Source organism: Pezoporus wallicus, unplaced genomic scaffold (assembly GCF_028554395.1).
Source record: "Pezoporus wallicus isolate ANWC-B61680 ecotype Strahan unplaced genomic scaffold, APGP_CSIRO_Pwel_v1 contig_6464, whole genome shotgun sequence".
Taxonomy (NCBI): Eukaryota; Metazoa; Chordata; class Aves; order Psittaciformes; family Psittacidae; genus Pezoporus; species Pezoporus wallicus.
The window spans coordinates 854,810-873,770 of NW_026642130.1; the positions used below are offsets into that span (position 1 = coordinate 854,810).

Below are 18,961 nucleotides of genomic sequence, written 5' to 3' on the forward strand. Positions count from 1 at the left end.
GAGGGCAGAACACCTTTTGCTATTGGCTCCGGCCTCCCTCTCGCGGAGCAAAAGGGACGTCCTGGATTTGGATGGGCACGTTTCCCCCTCCTTCCCGCTCTGCCCATGGTGACTTGACCGAGCAACAGGGAACAGGATCTCACGGCTTCTGTAAAGACACTCCCTAGGATCGTACACTGAGGAATGGCCCGTTGGCTGGTGGCTCTGCCCCTTCGCTAGCCAAGGCAACCATTCTTTTTAATTATAATTATTGTTATTTAAAATGAAAGTGGTTTAGATTTCCCGCGTGAGGGTTTTCTGTTTTTTAAAATCCTTTTCTTTGTCCCCCCCATACCTACCCTCTTTTCCACTCTGGACCTGTCTGTCTGCTCAAGGGGGACCGTAGCAAGGCCAGGTTGGAGGTGTTTCACTGCAGAGAGGTTATTCCAACATCAAGGCAGCTCTGGGCACCACCGTTGTCTCCATCCTTTCTCCTGTGGGGAGCCCTTCTCCCCTCTTGCACACCGCATCCTGGCTCGTCTTGCCCTGTGGCTACTACTGAGGACTTTAACGGTGTCATCTGCGGGTGACGAGCTCTGTGCTGTGCTCTGCTCACCACCCTCAGCCCTGCCCTCGGTGAGGGGTGAGCGGGGAAGAGGTTTGGCCCTGGAGGGTCCTTCCCTGGCTCCCAGCACCACACTGGGCCTCAGGCTGCAGCCACAGGGGAGTTCAGGTGCTGCAGTCTCCGTTCTTGGTGTCCTTTCCACTCCATGCAGTGCACAGGCAGGCACTGCTAAACCTCTGGAAACAGGGAGTGTGCCTGGGGCTTAGGGGTGATCCATCTGCAGCGCAGTGGGGGCTGGCAGTGCCCCAGGCTCATGCATTTAAGTGGGCTGCCTTGGCTGGTGGTCTTCTGCAGGTACTGAAGCACTGAAGGCAGCGGTGGAGAGTCTTGGGATTTGGCCTGGGCTTTCCACAAGAGCTTTGGGAGTTTTCCTCCTGCTCTTCAGGGCATCACTCACTGGCCCTGGGGATCTGCTCCAGTAGCACCCCGAGATCTGCTACAGGAGCCGTTGCTGGTAAAATAAACCTCTTTCCCAAAAGCATCCAAGTGTGGACACGGGTGCTGAGCGCTGGCTCTTCAGGTGCCTGGTCCCTGCTAGCGGAGTGGGCATAGTGCAGCTCTTGGTGCCAGTGTGGTGGGTGTCGGGGTCTCAGGGCCTTCTCTTGAGATCGATTTGCATTTTGCAGGGTGGAGGAAGGAGAAGACGCCAACCCCATTCTGTGCGCAGCCAAGCAGAGCTGAAGTGAAGCGCCTGCCTGGCCTGGGTGTGCCAGAGCCTGGGCTGCACCATGGGCTGGGGTCTCTGCCTCATCTCTTGTATCACATCCTGGAGCAAAACTTGCCCATGTTGGGTTTGCCCATGGGCCTCAGCATAACTGCCTTAAACCCCATCCTGCCCCCCCCAAGGTTAACCCCACCCAGAGATTTCCTTCATGGGAGCTGGGAGATGCCACTGGGATTGTGCTCAAGGGCTCTATAAGCTTGTCCCTTCTTGTGCAGTGCTCTCCCTCGGTGCATCCCAGGTGCTTAAGAGCAGTCTGGAGAAGCTCTGGCTGGTTTGATGGGAAGGTGAAACGTGAGTCACATCAGTGTCCCTGATTTTCCAAGCCCCACGTAGCTCAGCATCCTGTGCCCTGCAGCAGCAGGCTGTTACCCTGGTTGTGTCTCTGGTGTGTCCTGGAACAGGAGCAGGGAGGGTCCATCTGCCTCTCCTGCAGCCTGCCCCATGGTTTGGGGTGTGAAGTGGCCTCTCCAGCCATGTTTCACCCACTTTCTCATGTCAGCCCCACAGGAGCACCAGCACTTGCTCCTTGGTAAGGGGAAGAGAAGGGGCAACAGTCCCCAGCAGAGCCACTGGCTGCTGCCTTCCCCAGCACTACAGACTGCAGCGAAATACGGATCACAGCATCTTTTCCTTTCTGTGGGTGGGGTGTTTTTCCTTTCCACTCTTCTTGTTTTAACATCAGGTGCTCAAAACAGAGCACAGGAAGGCTCAGCCTCCTTGAAAACATGACTGGAGCCTCTTGCAAGGCCCCAGAACACCTGGAAGGATGTGTGCTACTCGGAGTGGAAACATGGCACTTGGCGCCAGCCCCGGCGTCGCTGAGGGGCCTGACCCTGCTCTGCCGCTGGCTTTAATTCTCCCCTCATTAATGGGTGGTTCAGTAGCAGTGATGCAGTCACTCACACAGCACAGGCCCCTGTGTCAGCCAAGGGTGGAGGCAGCTCTGGCTTTGCGAGCTCCCTGCCCACACAGCTGGAGCCACACAGGAGCGATGCCAACATGGATTGCACTTTACCGGAATAGAGGCACTTCTCAGCAGCTGATTGCTAAAAAACTTGAGGGAAATTTGATTACTCTGGTGCGAGACCGTAGCACAGGGAGCTTGGAAAGGTGGGAGTCATGAGAAGTATTTGCATTGCCATCTGCATCTGCTTGGGGGTCACTGAGCCACATTGCTTTGGCTGCAGCTGGAACCAGCAGCAAGTCCGATGTTGGGGGTTTCTTCTTCACATTGGTGTGTCTCAGTTCAAGATGTAGAGCTCAGCAGTGGAAATCCAGATTGCTCTTCGCGCACTCACCTCTTGCCCAAAGTGTTTGGTTTTTGGATGATCCCTGGTGCTGCAATAGCCAGGGTCAGGCTTGGAGCACTGCAGTTGGCTGGGATGAGGCTGCGTGTCGGAATCACGGTGCGTGTCATGGGACGGTTGCTTCCTGGGAATGGAGGACTGGGATGGAGGCCCCCTGAAGGGAAAGTATTTGGGAGTGAAGGGCTGCTGTATGTCACTGGTGGCAGCTGCACGGGGCGGGACATGCTGGGCAGTAGCAGTGTTGCAGGAGATGGAGTCCCATAGAGCCAGCAAGAGCATCTCGTTCCCCATGTGCAGGGCTGGTGCTGCCCCTCTTCCTGCTGCTGCGGCTCTTTCCCAAATCGCCTCTAAAATCACTCCAGAGTAAGAGACTCGTGATTCACAGCCCAGCTCTCTGCTCCTGAGACACCCCAGGACCTGAGCTGTCCTTGGGCTTTCTTCCACCATCAGGGAGGAGAAGGGCATTTCTGGAGACCGCTCCCAATGTGCCACCTTCCTGAACCTCCTCTGCAACCCATCGCCCTCCTGGGATTCCCATGGAGTCCCAGGATAACTCTGAAGCTCAGGTCAGGTTGCACGGCTCATCCCAGCTCCGGAACACGCAGTCTCCGCCAGCCCAGCCCCAAGGAGCCAGGAGGGCCCCTTGGCAGCTGCGCCTTTCCCAAGGGAAAGGCCTCTTCCCCTTTCCCGTGTTTCTGCTGCTTCTCCCAGGGGCTGGGGGTTGTGGGTGCCGGCTGCGGAGCGAGGTTTTTTGTCTCATTCACTGTAAATAGCATCGTCTGCGGTGACCCGGCCCCCCGGGGCCCCGCTGGTGTCGCACAGCCCCTGTCCCCCCCGCGCCGTGGTCGTGAACCTGCTCCGTGAGCACTGGGTGTGAAATGAAACCATCAAAAACCGAGAGGAAAGAGACTCCATCAACACGAGCACAATGTCGAGGTTTTGTAAAAGGATCCAATAAATGGAGAGTTTAACTTGAGCGTGTCTGCGTGTCTGCTCCACGGGGGCTGGGGGAGAGGGGAGGGGGCCAGGACGGGGCTTGCAGCAGCAGCAGAGCTCCTGGGGCACCCCAAAAATACAATCAATTATAGAATCAATCCTGGGTTGGAGGGGACCTCAAGGATCATCTGGTCCAACCTTTCTTGGCAAAGCGTGGCCTAGACTGGATGGCCCAGCGCCATGTGCAGCTGGATCTTAAGTGTCCAACACTGGGGAGCCACCACTTCCTTGGGGAGATTATTCCCATGGCTGATTGTTCTCATGGTGAAAAATCCTCTTCTTGTGCCTAGTCGGAATCTCCCCAGCAGTAACTTGTGCCCATCACCCCTTGTCTTTTCCATGTAACTCCTTGTAAAAAGGGAGTCTCTGTCTTCTTTGTAGCCACCCTTTAAACACTGGAACATGGGGATAAGGTCTCCCCTGAGCCTTCTCTTCTCCAGGCTGAACAAGCCCAGCTCTCAGCCTTTCCTCACATGGCTGCCCAGTGCTTGGATCACCTTTCTGGCCCTTCTCTGGACCCTCTCCAGCCCATCCACATTTTTTGTGTACAGCAGGGATCAAAACTGCACACAGTATTCCCAGTGTGGCCTGACAAGCTCTGAGTAGAGCAGGACAGAGACATCTTTAACTGCTGGTGATGCCCTTTCACCAGCAACCTGTTGGCTTTCTTTGCCACAGCTGCACACTGTTCACTCACATTGAGCTTGTGTCCCATAGGACCCCCAGGTCCCTTTCCACAGAGCTGCTCCCCAGCCAGGCAGATCCCTGTGCTGCACTCCTGGATTTTGCTTACCCAAGGACTCTTGTCCATGTTGAACTCCATAAGGTTTGTGATAGCCCCCTCTTCCAGCTTATCCAGTTCATCCTGCAGGGTGGCTCTCCTTCCCAAGTGTCCACTTCCCCACTTCCCCACTCACTTCCACGTTGCCTTTTTTTTCATTTCCTCATGAGGGTTTGTACATTGGGATGGGGGAACACGGGAGAGGAGAAAGGGAAAAATGCCCGTAATAATTCATTCCCTTCTATCAGGATGGAGGGCAGGAGAAGTGCTTTACACTTTTACACTCCACTCCTCCACACTCGGTGTCCTAAATGTTCCCCTGCAGATGATACATTCCTCAAGGAAAAGCAATTTCACTGACATTGTTCCCTATATTTCTGCCTATCAGTGCCATAAAAGCAACCAGCTCCTAAGAGATGGAGAGCATCGCACCTTCCCACAGCCCTGCCTTGTGCCTGGCCACCCTGAGACAGGCAAGTAGAAGGAAATTAATGGATTTGGTTTGGTCTTTTTTCCCTTGGCTGGAAATGCAGAAAGCGTCCTGCAGGCCTGGACACCAGCAGCAACACAAAGCCAAGGTCACACTGGGTCCATCACTCCCAGCTTCAGTAACTGACTGCTTCTCCAGGGCAGCCTGCACCACTTGTCTGTTTAAAAACAAAGAGGAAAACAAGCTTAAATCCAGGAACATGAGGCGTTTTGGGAGTGGGACTGGTGGGAACAGGGAACTCCCCAAATCCCTACCTGACCACTTTGGGGCTGACCAAGTGTTAAAGCATGTTGTTAGTGGTATTAGGAGCCCTCGTTTGGGCTTAAAACCCCTGGGCAGAGCAGAGTTTTGCCCATGATGCGACCAAATGGCTGCAGGATATAAGGAAGAAAACCAGGCATCAATGGCACCTGCAGGCACCCTATGGCCCACAGCCCCATGCTGTAATTGAGATGCTCAAAATAGTAAATACTAAGAGCAGCCAGAGGGAAATGAGCAGTTATTAACCAGGCAATTAATAAAAGACCTCAACTGTGCTCAGTGTCGTGCCTGCGAGGGAAAGGTAACTGTCACTGTGTGCTTCAACCCAGTCATTTAATGTAGGAATGGAGAAAGGAAATGACCCTGGGTCCAGCACCACCCCTTCTTGTGACCACCAGCCTGGGCCCAGCTCTGCCCTGGGGAGGCAGCAAGCCCTGGGCAGAAACCCAGCACAGCTTGGTTTTACTTTTCCCTGCAAGACTGAAAAGGAGAAGGGAGGTAACAGCCATTCCTTCCACCTTGGTTTTCATGGAACCACAGCCTTGCTCTGTCCCTCACCATTGTTGTTACCACATACCCATTAACATCAAGAAATCATAATAATGCAGTTTTAGCAGGAGGGGGGCAGTGTTTGTGCCTTTGGTTATTGCTGCAGTAGGAGCTAGCTGGTTGTTAGAGGTTTTCTCAGCAGGGAGCTCATGCTAACCCCACAGCTTGGCCTAATTGTACTGAATTATGTTCTGCCTCAGGACATTCACTCACATAGCTTTAATTACCAGCAGCAGCCCAGGGTTGCTATGCTTGAGCTGGAGACATCATCCTTCTGTGTGCTCAGGGACAAGGAGAGGAGCGTGTCCTGGGGACACCGAGGGGCAGCCAGTGAGACAAGACAGGGGAATACTTCAATCTTTGGCTGTAGCCAAGGCAGAGAGCCTTTAATTGTTCAACCTGCCAGTAAAAATGCAGCAAACTGACACCACGACTTCTGAAAGGGGAGTTTGGGAAGATCACTGCATCTTCGGGCTGAATAAATCCCTCTTGATTTAGGAGCCTGCTGTGGTGCTGCTCCCTTGCATCAGTCCACAGGACAGATGTAGGATGAGGCCAATGATGTCTGGCTCTAACAAAGCTGTGGCCAGGGTACATCACCTGCTACTGGCTCCTGGTCAGGGCTGACCTGAGCTCCTGGGCAGTGTCTTGTGGCCCCAGGTGTCCTCATGGGAGAAGTACTGCATCCCCAGGAGTGAGAATGCCCCCTCGACCTCAGAGCTGCCTCCTCGGAACACAGGTCCCCATGGCATGCCCTGGAGAGCAGGACTGGGAGGCTTGGCTGTCACCTCAAGGTCATCGGGAGAGACTTGGCTTGGTACCTGTGGGCCACAAGACCACCTGTGATGGATCCTCAAAATGATGAGGCCCAGGTGGTGGTTTTCAAGTGATGAGTCCTTAGTGGAGTCAGAGGTGATTGGTCCCAGGTGATGGGTCCTCAAGGGATGGGTTCTAACAGATCACGGTCCCAGGTGATGTCTCCTCAGAGAATGGGTTTGCAGTCCAGGGGTCCCAGTGGATGGGTCCCATGGGATGGGCTCACAGTTCATGAGTCCTGGGTGATGGGTCACATGTGATGTGTAAATGGGGACCCGTTTGACCCAACTTACCTTCTCCATCATGAGCCTACCCAGGCCATGATGTGCAGCTGAAACCCCAACCCTCTGCACTCAGCTGCCCCATTCCTCCCTAAGGCTGAACTGTTGGTGGGGTTAACATCTCGCTTCAGGTTCACCTGTTCATCATGTCCAAGTCCCCAAGGAGGTGGCACTGGTGTGGTTCAGGGCACTCATCAGGTGGTCAGGTGATCCCAAGTGCCGCTGGCTGCATCTGGGCATGTGGGATAGGATGAGCCTGGAATTAAATGACTCGGTCCAGTTGCTTTTATTAAGGCTCACATTAATAGAAAGAAAACACAGCATGCTTCACTCCATCCAGGAATATCTGTTCCATAAAAGCCATCCAAGTGAAGAAAGCCAATTTTAACCTTTTCTCTGCATCATCCCCAGCCCTGGCTGTGCTGCCGGAGCGCACAGGTTGGGAAGCGCACTGAGAATTAATCACTTGCCAAGGGCTGAGGAGCAGCCCTGCAAAGCGGCTGCTTGGGAAGCAGCTCAGTTGCACCCATAGCTGTTTGTGGTTGATCAGGTGAGCTGCAGAGGAACAGCAGTGAAACACAGCACAGGATGGGGAGCTCCCATGTCACATAAGGTTACAGGGACTGGGGATGGCCACAGCCCAGTGGCCATCACACAGTAGCCAAAGGGATTTTATATTTTTCCTTTCTGGAATAAAGAGTGTGAAACCAAGTACCTTTGCTGTTGTTTGTCCATTAAAGTGTGCAAGTCTGGTTAGAATGTGTTTGCCATCCATCCCCCTCCGCTCGCAGCTCTCCTGGGCTGCCATGGTTACCTCGGCAGGACTGACCCAGCCTGAAGAAATGCTATTTATTTTTGTTACTCTGTGCAGAATGAACCAGCACTTGGTTTTGCTGGTTTAATTAAGATCTTCTCATTAAAACCTTTCCCTATTCCTTCCCCTCCTCCCCCCATGTTTATTTTTCAAGCAGGCACAAGTTTTGTGTTTCTAAGGAATGACTCAGTTTTCAGCCACTGGACTGGAGCAGTAAAGGACTTTTCCTGTCCAAAATGACAAGAAGAAAAATGAAAAAGCCTTTGGAAAGCCATTAGCTACCAGATGACCTGATGAAATACCGGCAGGGCTGTTACTGGTAGGAGTCAAAGCTTTGCACCTCAACTCAGGATTTTTGTTTAACAGCCCAATCAAATCAGTTGCCTTTCAACAGTGAACCAGGCTAAAAACTAACTGTTGAGACTGAGTACAGGGCTAACCCTGTTAATGATCACAGAAGCCCACTCCCAGTTCCTGAATTACCTTCAAACCACTGCGCTTTTAGTATGACATCTGCCGCAGCAGCTTTTGGTCTCAAGGTAGCCTGCGAAAGGGGATGGTACCATTTCCATTTCATGTAAGGGGAGAATGAGGCACTGAGCCAGGACCACATCCAAAAGCATCCATCAGAGGCAGAACTAGACTGCATCTCTATAGTTCTGTCACATTAGGCAGCACTGAGAGACTTCCATGGGTTTATTTGGCCCAATTATACACTAGTCACTCTTGTGGAGCAGTGACTGCAGCCAGTAGAGTCTGTCTCACTCTTCACATTTAAATATTTCCTTAATACCTTGAGATCTGTAAAGCCTGTGTCTATCCTGACTTTCTGTATGAGGAGGCTGTGCTGGATGAGTACTTGAGGAGGTTATTCTCCCCTGATGTGCAAAGCTGGTTGGACTGTGCAACTTCAGCAAAGGCAGCAAATCTCTCTCACCTTCCTGCCCTTCACACACCTGCAGCCAGAGAAACACAGAGCTCCATTAAATGTTTTAAGTCAGTGAATCAGCAGCCCTGTTACTGCAGGGCTCCATGTCATATAACCACACAAATGTGACAGAAATGTCCCCCTATTTCTTAGTACCCAGCTCCTGGGTTCTGCCTCTTGACCACAGGTAGCTGCAACTCACTCTACTCCAGTTGAGGTCTTCTTGACTCTTTGTACCTGGGCTTTAATGCTTCTCACTCCTTGGGCCATGGGAACTAGACATCCTTGTTCTTTCCCCCAGAATAAGCAAGGTCCTTCCCAAGTCCTCCATGGAAGCACAGTGACTTTGGATTTCCTAACGCTGTCACTCCAGCAGAAACTACTGCCTTCATGCTCTGCCCACCAGCACACTGCTGGGACACCCATGCTCAGCCATGGGGGATGCACCAAGCAGTGACACACAGCCTTGGGTCTGGTTTCTTAAAGCAGCAAGTGAAGTTCCTCACAACTATAAGAAGTGCAAATGAATATAATCACAAGATAAGGCTCTGGAGCACTGGTCTGGGTAACAAGCAGAGGTAAAGATGCTCTTGGGGACTCATATTACGAGGCCCTCTCTTCCCTCTCCCCCAACCCCAGATATGTTCAAAATAATCTCCTTGGAGATTTAATTACAAAGTGAAATATGTCCAATTCTTTTATTCGGTTTTCGAGGTATGATAAAGACACTGGGCTACTGCAAATGTTGTAAACTCTTACGAGGATTAATGCTACTGCAACAAGTTTTTTAGCACATTAATGGTATGATTTATCTCATGCCCGTGACATCTACAGAAAGCAAAGGCATGGACACTGGAGTCTGTACACCCGATCGCACAAGAATCCTTACTGTGTACAAAATGTGATGTGGAAAAGGCAATAGCAAATAGTTTTTATTACAGAGCTGTTCTTCCACTGCCTTAATCTCCTCAAAGCTATAAACTGAAGGAGTAGTTATATTTCACAAATGTGCATAGACATACACAGGCAGATGTGGAAGAGGCACACAGATGCTTTTATAAACCACAGAATGTGCTTCCTCCTTGGCAGTCTTACTATGCTTTTTATTTTTAACACCAAATAAATACAAAGCAATCTAATAAAAAACAGCAGTAAATCTAAGAAACTGGTTGCTTTTAAAAGCAATACTATTAACTAAGTTTAGGCCCCAAATATATGATTTGGGAAGGGAAAAACCTCCCCAGGTCTGTAGAACAGATGGCTTTGCATATATGACTCAGTATTTCAGCCAGGATTTGGGATTGTGGGGGCTGGAAGGATAGGGTTTTGCAAGGTAGAAACAAGAGGCACTTGAATCTCAAAGGTTTTTCATGAGCGCTAGGAGTTTAACTACTTCATGTACTTTTGACTGTACCTTTCTGAGATATTTCCTCCACTGATGATGGAGGAACCCCAGAGGAACTGGTCTTCCATGTGTCTGTCTCAGTGAAGAGCCTAGAGCTGGGTGGACAAATCTGGTCACACCAAGCGAGGCTGCAGCATCAATAAACACCTTGCATTGCCAACACATGTATCTTGCCACTTCCCAGCTACTCTACACGTCCAGCATAGCCCCCTTTTCCTATTTTGTTTTAATAATCTTTGCCCCAGTTTTCTCATTTCTCTTCATGCCAGTGAAATACACATGCACAATGCAGATGGAGGACAGACAGGAAATGGGATCTGGTGACCGGGTAGAAGCAGTGGGGAGAAAAATAAATCTCTTCATATCCGTGGCCATTGTTTCAATATTCCTACAGTCTCCTCAGGTAAAGGACTGTATACACTGCTGAGTGGGTCACACAAACAATTTCACCCTCACCTTGTAAATACACACTCTATTTACTCTGCAGTTCGCTGTGAGAGTCAAACTCCCAATTTTACAGAACAAGAATCCCCTCCAAAATACTCCAAAACCAGTTAAAAATAAAATTAAAAAAATAGATAGCTATTAAAAATACTTCCTTGTTTCTCCATGAAGGGGAAGGTAGTTTCTGGTCTCTGTGAATCAGTAAACCCTTTCTCTCCCTGGGATCACCCTCTGGAAAGCTCTTTGCTCTGGTGCCCTGGGGTCTCCCCTTGCAGAGCAGCACGATGTCCATGAGCTAAAACTTCTGCAGGAATTTGAGAACCAGGTCACGCAGTTTCACCCTCAAAGGTTCATCGTTGTCACAGATGATGTGTGTGGAGTCCTCCTCAATCTGAATGAGGGTTTCTGCCTCCTGGAGGAGTACGATGTGGCCCTTGGCTGTGTCCTCCACCTTCACGTCACTGAAACCATGCTACATGCAGCGTTGAGGAGGGGTTAAAAGAAAGAGATGTTACTACAACTCAGGAAAACAGATAAATGACTAGGGCACAGGGGGATGGAGAGGGGAAAATGGTTACAAAATAAGAGTGCCACTGCAGACATCCTAGATCTCAAGGCTTTGCAGAGGAAACACACACAGACCCTCATTATACGGATGGATAAACAGGGAGGTTAAACCCAACATTTTCCATGGCAATTGCAAAATCCTGAGAGGGAAAGAGGACAATAGCTCCTTTCACTACAGAAATGACCATCTGCTGACATTACTACCTCGAAGATGATAGTGGAGAGCTACTGAACTCCAGAACAAATTTCTTCACAGACAATCCTGCCCTTTTTCCTGCTGATTTTCTCCAAGGAATCCCACATGCGAGAGCAGGGCTCCACAAAGCAGTAACCAACTGCCTGCAAGTTCAGCCACCAAGCCCCTGTCCTGCAGCTCCCCAGAAAACCTCACAACAGTGGAGACATTTCCAGGATCTCTTCTTCACTCGCTTACCTTAAATACTTTTGAGACCTTCTCCCCGCTGCTTCAATTTATTGCTGATAAATCCAAAAGTTATATAGGGGAAATTCACCCACCCAGAGTGGCCCCAAAAGCTCTACTTCCATGAGAAACCAAGAGGAAATGACTGTCAGGAAGCCCCTGTATCAGGCCATCTCTCCATGGAAAACTGTTCCCTCCATATTCAGTGCAGGGATACAGGTTTCCTGAAGTACTCTGCTAGCTTATAAGCTCTTCTCCATTTTAAGCTACTGCTAGTAAAGCAGTACATTTATGAGATTAGAGTAGAAATCTGCTTGAACCTCACTTGCCACTAAAGACTTAATACCTTCTCAAGTGTCTGCACAAACTGGTCCACAGGAATGGAGCCACTCAGCAATGGCTTCAAAGGTTTACACTCTGGCACGTCATCATTCACTCGCTTTCTCTTCTTGCTGGCAGGAGGTTGCGGAGGTTTCGGAGGGAGCTAATGGATGAGAAGGTGCACAGTAATGCTTGAATCAGATCAGCTTATTATAATGTAGTTGGAATGAAAAGCACATGAGATAGGAAAGGCATACTGATTTTGTTTTCTGGGACTACAGGGGAATATTGCAGTGCTGTGCTGAAGAGGAGAGGAGAAATCCAGCCTTGGACTCCACTGCAGCTCTGCACACAGAAGCTACCATTTATAGAAATAAGTCAGCAGGTTTAGTTCAAACCTCCATCATCTTGAAACTTCTGTCAAATTCAGTTCTGTTCAAATTTCTGTCATGCTAAAAGGCCTGTCTGACTCAGCTCAAGACTGAAGCTATTTTAGCATTCAAGTACTCTGTGGTATTTTCTAGGAATCATGCCTTAAAGAAATCAATACCTTGAAAATCACACTCTAAAAGATGTAACAGGTTGAGAAACAGGCAAATCCAGAGCAAGTAACTACCCAGGGAATGAGAAGAATGGCTAATTTATTTCTCACTGGCCTCAGAAAAGTGAGCTGTTAGGAAGAACTTGAATACAGACAGGGAGGCGTGAGAGATGCTGCAGTGCCTGAAAAATCACTGAAGTGTGATCTGGGTGTAACTTTGTGCTGCTTCAGAAAGCTTAACTGATCCCTGAGACCCTTCTCCATCAGCAGGGAGGGCGAGGGAGGGTTAGCACGTGCAGCGGTAGCTGACCCAGTGCTGTATGCTGCTGCATGTGCGGGCACGGTGTGGAGTTAACTAAGCACTTTTGAAAGATCATTTCATGGAGATGAAAACCAGATTCCCATAAGAACAGTGGGGAAATTATCATGTAAAATAAGTTACCTCGAAGGAGGTGATCCTGCCCCTTTACTCTGCTCTCGTGAGACCTCACTTGGAGTACTGTGTGCAGTTCTGGTGTCCTCAACATAAAAAGGACATGGAACTGTTGGAACAAGTCCAGAGGAGGCCACAAGGATGATCAGGGGACTGGAGCACCTCCCATATGAAGACAGGCTGAGGAAGTTGGGGCTGTTCAGCGTGGAGACCTCATAGCAGCCTTCCAGTATCTGAAGGGGGCCTATAGAGATGCTGGGGAGGGACTATTCACTAGGGACTGTAGTGATAGGACAAGGGGTAATGGGTTGAAACTTAAACAGGGGAAGTTTAGATTGGATATAAGGAAGGAAATTCTTTACTGTAAGGGTTGTGAGGCACTGGAATGGGTTGCCCAGGGAAGTTGTGAACGCTCCATCCCTGGCAGTGTTCAAGGCCAGGTTGGACGAAGCCTTGGGTGACATGGTTTAGTGTGAGGTGTCCCTGCCCATGGCAGGGGGGTTGGAACTGGATGATCTTAAGGTCCTTTCCAACCCTAACTATTCTATGATTCCATGATTCTAAGTTCATGTGCCCTGCGCCGGGATTGTTAGGTTATGGAAGTGTCAGCACTGGTCTTTCCCAGTGAACTAGCAACTCAGTCCCTGGGAAAAAGGTGCTGGTAAAATTTCTCCCAAAATTTTGGAAAGACTATTTGATAGGGGTGCGTCTTGCATGACACACGGGGAATTTGCCTGAAGCAACTCCAGTGCTGTGTAGCACCCAGTACTCTCCAGGTGACAGCCTGGTCTCCTTTCAACTCTGGATCTTTCCCATCATGTAGCATCATGTCTGAACCTGCTGTGGTGATGTCCCCATGTTTCTTTCAATAGCCAGGGAAGGCTGTTTTTCATCCTTAGGAGAGAAATGCCATCTGCTAGGCTCCAATTCCACAAGCAGGGATGCACTTGACTCACTTCACAAACCCCACCATTTTCCCTTTAGCTGGTGTGCCTACGTGCATGCATGATGTTATTTACGCATGAATCATTCACATGGTTCTGTGTTTGTAGATAGAGTTTTTGAGGCTTGTCTACGCACAACTTCTGTAACTCACAGAGGTTCCAGGCTCAGCCAATACTGACAGATACTGCTGTGCTGGCTTACCTCATCCACTTATGGGGACTCTGCATTTTAAGGCTAGGTCCACATTTATTTGGTATCAAGGATCAGTAGAGAAGAGATTAAATGAACATCACAAAAGAGAAAGCGGTCTCAGATCAACTGGATTGCAATATTCCATTTTTTTCAGTGTTACCCAGTGTTGCAAGGGAACTGACTTGGAAAAAGTAAGACTGCCTGCTGTGCACCAATATAAATCCTTCACTGATATTTACATCCCAGCATTAAAGACATTGCCACACTGGCCCCTCTTCCCAAGTGCAGCTTTGCTCTGCTGCCCACTGAGAAAAGCAGCAGCATGCAGTGTGGCTTCACCAAGTTCCCTGCATGCTTATGCGTCAAAGGAGAAAGGGCATCAGGGCATCCACCACTAAGCAGGTCCACCAGACATCTCCTTCTGCAGAGGACTACTGCCACGAATTGCGGTGCCAGGCTAAAGGAGGTGGTAGAAAAAGAGTGTACACTCTTTGCACAAGGATGTGCAATCTGCTTCTTAGAGAACAGGGCAATTTAAGGAAGACAGACCCTTCACACGTCTGATGTTTTAAGTCATCTCTCTCCTCTCACCCTCAGTTCTAAGTCCATGGGAGGATAACGCTGATCCTGGTGGGTGGGTTATAGAGGAGAGCAGAATGATTTGTAGCCTCTCTTCAGGAATAATCGCGTTTCCCTTTTTATCTTCACCAGGCACGTGGCCAGTAAAAAGAGGGTAGAGATTTATCTACATCCCACTCTCTACTCTAAGTGTAATTCCTCACTTGCACATGCCAGGACAAAGCATCTGACTGTGCTCCAATAGGAAAAGAGCTGTTGAAGGGGTTGTCTCATGAGAACAGCTGGGGTCCCAGATGGCAGGAAACCCAGTGTAAGGATATTTTTCTCCTTTTCCCATTATACTGTACCTGCAGCACATGCTTGTTGTCTTTAGTATGCAACACGGCAGAAACTGTTGCTAAGGAAATACCAGGCTTAATCTCCAAGGGCACAAGCGAATCTGCAAGCTAAAGCAAAAGAAGGATTTTGTTCAGCAAGTGATAATTTCAAACTTCGTATGACTCCAGCTGTGATTTAAATTGGCAGCATGGTATTTTTAAACATGGACTAATGAACTGTAAACACAAAACCACTGATACAATGACAAAGTGCTCCTCTTACCTGCTCTGTCCTCCTCCCAGCTCTTAAAGCTACTGACTTTCATACCGTTATCAGAGCAGCATAAGGTTTTCAATAACCAAGGCAAGCCTCAAAAAGCCCAATTAAAAGGAACCCTTGTTTAAAAAGACATCAATTAATTCATTAACAATTTTGATTAGTAAACCTCATAATCTAATTTGGCATTGCTTAGTATGTTTGTTGTGTTGATGGACAATGGAAAATCCAAGCCATTTTCTTTTCAGTTCCTTACTGCTGCAGCATTCTGACTGCAGAATAGCTGGAAGAAAGGAGTTTGCCCTTTAAAACCCAGTGGCTCTGTTGACTGGTCTGAAATTTTTCCTCACAACACTGTACAGAAACCCTGCCACTACCTTCTCTGTAATTCCTCTCTGAAAGAAATAAAATTTAGCTTTGGCTCCATCCTTGAATTCAATGGCAACCTCCCAAGCTCATCTGCACAGTTGTTGGCAGTGAATGTGGAGTGGGCAGTACTGTACCTGCTGAGACTTGTGGAGGTTGGCCAACAGGGAAGCACCTCTCCCAGCCCTGTTTCCAAAGGAACACTGCAGAAAACAGTGCTCATGAACACAGGAAATTATTCTCTTTTTCCCCTCTGAAGGAATTTTAGATGACATATACTGTCATCTAGGCACTAGGTGCCCTGGAGTTCTGTCCATGACTGCAGCCAGCACCTAGTCCTAGATAAAGAGGTACCTTCACGCTACATGGGCCAGCAGCCTGAGCTCTTTCCGAGTATCCCTCCCTGTTATTCACTGTGGACTTGAAGGCCCGGATGCAGGAAGTCTGCTCTGTGACTGTGGGGAAACCCTGCAGATTCACAGAACAAAAATGGGTAAGATTGCTCATGCATTACACCTCTGAATGGGAAGACTTTTTAGACCTGAGAAGAAACACCTAAAGGGACAGAATCCACTTGGCTGTTTATCCTGATAGTTGTACCATCAACCTACCCAGAGCATCAACCCAACTCATGTAAAAAGAGCCCCTACAAGATGACCTTCATGGTTCCTTTTCATTTCCAAACACATGGCACCTCCAGTTGGAGCCATACATGAAGAAAAGCTTAACCTCCTGGTAAACAAATTATTTTGAAACTTCAGTCAGCTACTGCAGCACTCCCACAGAGCAAAGCTCTGGAGAACCAGCTATCACAATTGCCATGCCAGCAAGGCAACTCCAGCAGGTTTTTAGCAACCTGGTCTAGTGAAAGGTGTCCCTGCCTGTGGCAGGGGGGTTGGAACTGGGTGAGCTTTAAGGTCTCTTCCAACCCAAACCATTCTATGAGTCATTCTAATCTTTACCTTACCAGATGCTCCCATGTATGAAAAGCATGAGAGAAACTGAATGGATTTTTGAAAAGCATGTACGTTCCCATTTTGTAGACAATGCACCTGAGGCAAAGAAAGATTATATTCTTTACCAAAGACCATCTAGTGATTTCCCAACAGCATTCAAACCAGGAGCGGGATGGAGCAGAACAACTGAATCCTGCCATTTCTCAAGAGACTTCAGATACCAATACTTTACTACTGAATACTCAGGTCTGCCGTAAATTATGATTATGTAGGTGATCACTGTATTACTGCAAAGCTCTAATCCTTGTGAACATAGAAGCAAGCGAACTTGACTTCAAAAAGCACTCACTACAGGCCTAATCCTTTTGCCACTGAAGAACTGAGAAGGTTTTCCTGTTTGTTGGCTTCAATGACAGCAAAGTTCAGCAAATTCTAATGACACATGAGAATCTTACCTACCACTATTAAAGCTGCAGGAACATTTTGAGAGCATCTCCTTGAAATAAAACAGTTGGATAGATGATTGTGTTGGAAACACACAGACATTTTAGGGCTGCATTCAAATCCCCTAAATTTTGCACATATTCAGACTTGGTGGATCTTAGAAATCAAAATTTCATGGAGTAATTCACATTGCTGTCTCTCTGGAACCTCTTCAGGATCTTTGAAGCCAGCAGTTTGAACACAGCCTTTACAATTTGTTGTTGAAGGCTAAGAGAATGAAAATATAATGATAATCATTGCTTCAGATTTCCCCTGGGATCTAAAAATAGTAACACTTGCAGCAGTGTGTTATAGCTGCACTTTGCAGTGGTCGAAGGCACTTTCCATTTCTACAACCTTCCAGAGGAGGATCGATACGAAGTGGCCTCTAATGAAGAATACATGGAACAATGACAAACACTGAAAAGAGAAAGGTCCTTAAAAAACAGAGCTCTGCTTAGAATCCAAGTCCTCTTCTGCCACTGAAATACTTTTGTTATTAACATTTATATAGCTTTTAACCACACAGCTGGTGAACAGCAATACTTTAATTATTAAAAGTCAAACAGTAAGGCAGATGTTAATCTTTATTTTCTCTAAGATATTGCTTTGTCTCACAGCCCTCTCCATGTTGCGGCCAATCCTCTTATTATAGAAGTTCACTGACCCAAACCAAAAAGGTCATTTAATCATATCCAGTAATTCACCCACCAAGACCAGACAGCAGTGATATACTCCCTTCAACGGACCTCCTACACACACAGAACTCTTCCAAAATGCTGGATTAAAGAAACTCTTCTCAGAAAGACAGCAAAACATGTCTATACTCCAAGCAATGGCAACGCCACCATTTCCTGTCACAAGCTGTTCCAAACCTTAATTTTCCCTGCAGCTAGGAAACTGTGTCTTATTTCAAGGTTGAATTTGTCCAACTTTCAGTTCCTGGATCTTGTTATGCCTTTGTCTGTGAGACTGAAAAGCCCCCCACTATGCAAGAATAAATGTGTCTTCCTTCCAGTCATTATCACAAGTCTAATGCCACATGCTGGCACCAGGAAAGTCACGAAAGCAGAGACACACAGCACTGAGAACTAACATCACATTAATCAATCCCCTGCCTGGGGATGGGCCCTTGGACTGCCATAAGACCAACTTGTCTGTGTATGTGTACTGTGTATTTCATTTTTTCAATCCCTCCTGTTAAGGGAATTTTAAAACAGAGACCAACCAAAACCTAAGTCATTGACTCTCAGTAGTCTGAAACTGCAAGTGTTGATGTGAACCTTGTAACGGCTACGGGAGAGAAGACTCAGCTTGGGATGTGCTGCTCCTGTGATCAGAGCTGTCCATCTATGCTCTTACAAAGCAAAGACATTTTTAATGTAAACTGCAGGTGAATCATTTGTCTAGGATTGCATTTCACACAACAAAATGAGATCTGACGCATAGTATGTGAAGCCAAACACTTCTGTTAGCCAAACTACAGTTATTTATAAAGAAGAACAAAGTACAAGTGTTAGGTTTCTCTGAAGTCTCTACTCAGGATTCACAAGGGACAACTCTCCCTAGGCTTATGGTCACATGCTGTCTTCTGTCACCAGCCCAAAATCCTCTTGTTGGTAATTAAGGGATGAACAATAACTGAGGATAGAATCTGAAACTCTTGGAGGGAAAAAAAAACAACAACCCTGAGGCTGAATAATAAGTGAATAAAATCAGGAGAGGACCAGAATTTTACCACACATGGTCTTGGTCTTGTGGATGATTTTCCCAGGGACAGACATACACCAGTCAGTATTTTAACATCCAAGCTGCAGTGGTGACTACCAGTGAATTATTCCTAGATATCTACGACACTTCTCCAAACTCCTCCCTTTTCCTTCTTCACCTCTAAGTTTTATAAGTGCAACAGCATTATGGTAAGAAGTCTGACCCAGCAAGGAGAGGCAAAGCCTGAGCTGAGTGAGGCGAGCTGGACCTTCACCCTCTAGGACTGGAGCAAAGAGGAACAGGCAGTACCACAGCAAAGCTTAGCAATACTTAAAATCTCTTTAACCTTTAAGATCTGAAATTCACTGATGTATACACTAGGTTATAGGATGTGTATTTAGAAATGGACACAGCTGGGTTTTTACATCAACATTAAAAATGTATTTTCCGTAT

At 48.0% G+C, this 18,961-nt stretch overlaps 1 protein-coding gene across 1 annotated transcript in view; it reads right to left on the reverse strand.

The window, feature by feature from the left end:
• Positions 1-10,398: 10,398 nt before the first annotated feature.
• INTS9 (integrator complex subunit 9) overlaps positions 10,399-18,961 on the reverse strand; it is an 80,764-nt gene continuing 72,201 nt past the window's right edge. The window contains exons 15-17 of the mRNA XM_057427478.1: positions 14,747-14,845; positions 11,735-11,872; positions 10,399-10,872 (exon numbers count right to left, since the gene is read on the reverse strand). Of these exons, the coding sequence (XP_057283461.1) occupies positions 10,696-10,872; positions 11,735-11,872; positions 14,747-14,845 (414 nt within the window). The 3' untranslated portion in view covers positions 10,399-10,695. The remainder of the gene's footprint in view (positions 10,873-11,734; positions 11,873-14,746; positions 14,846-18,961) is intronic.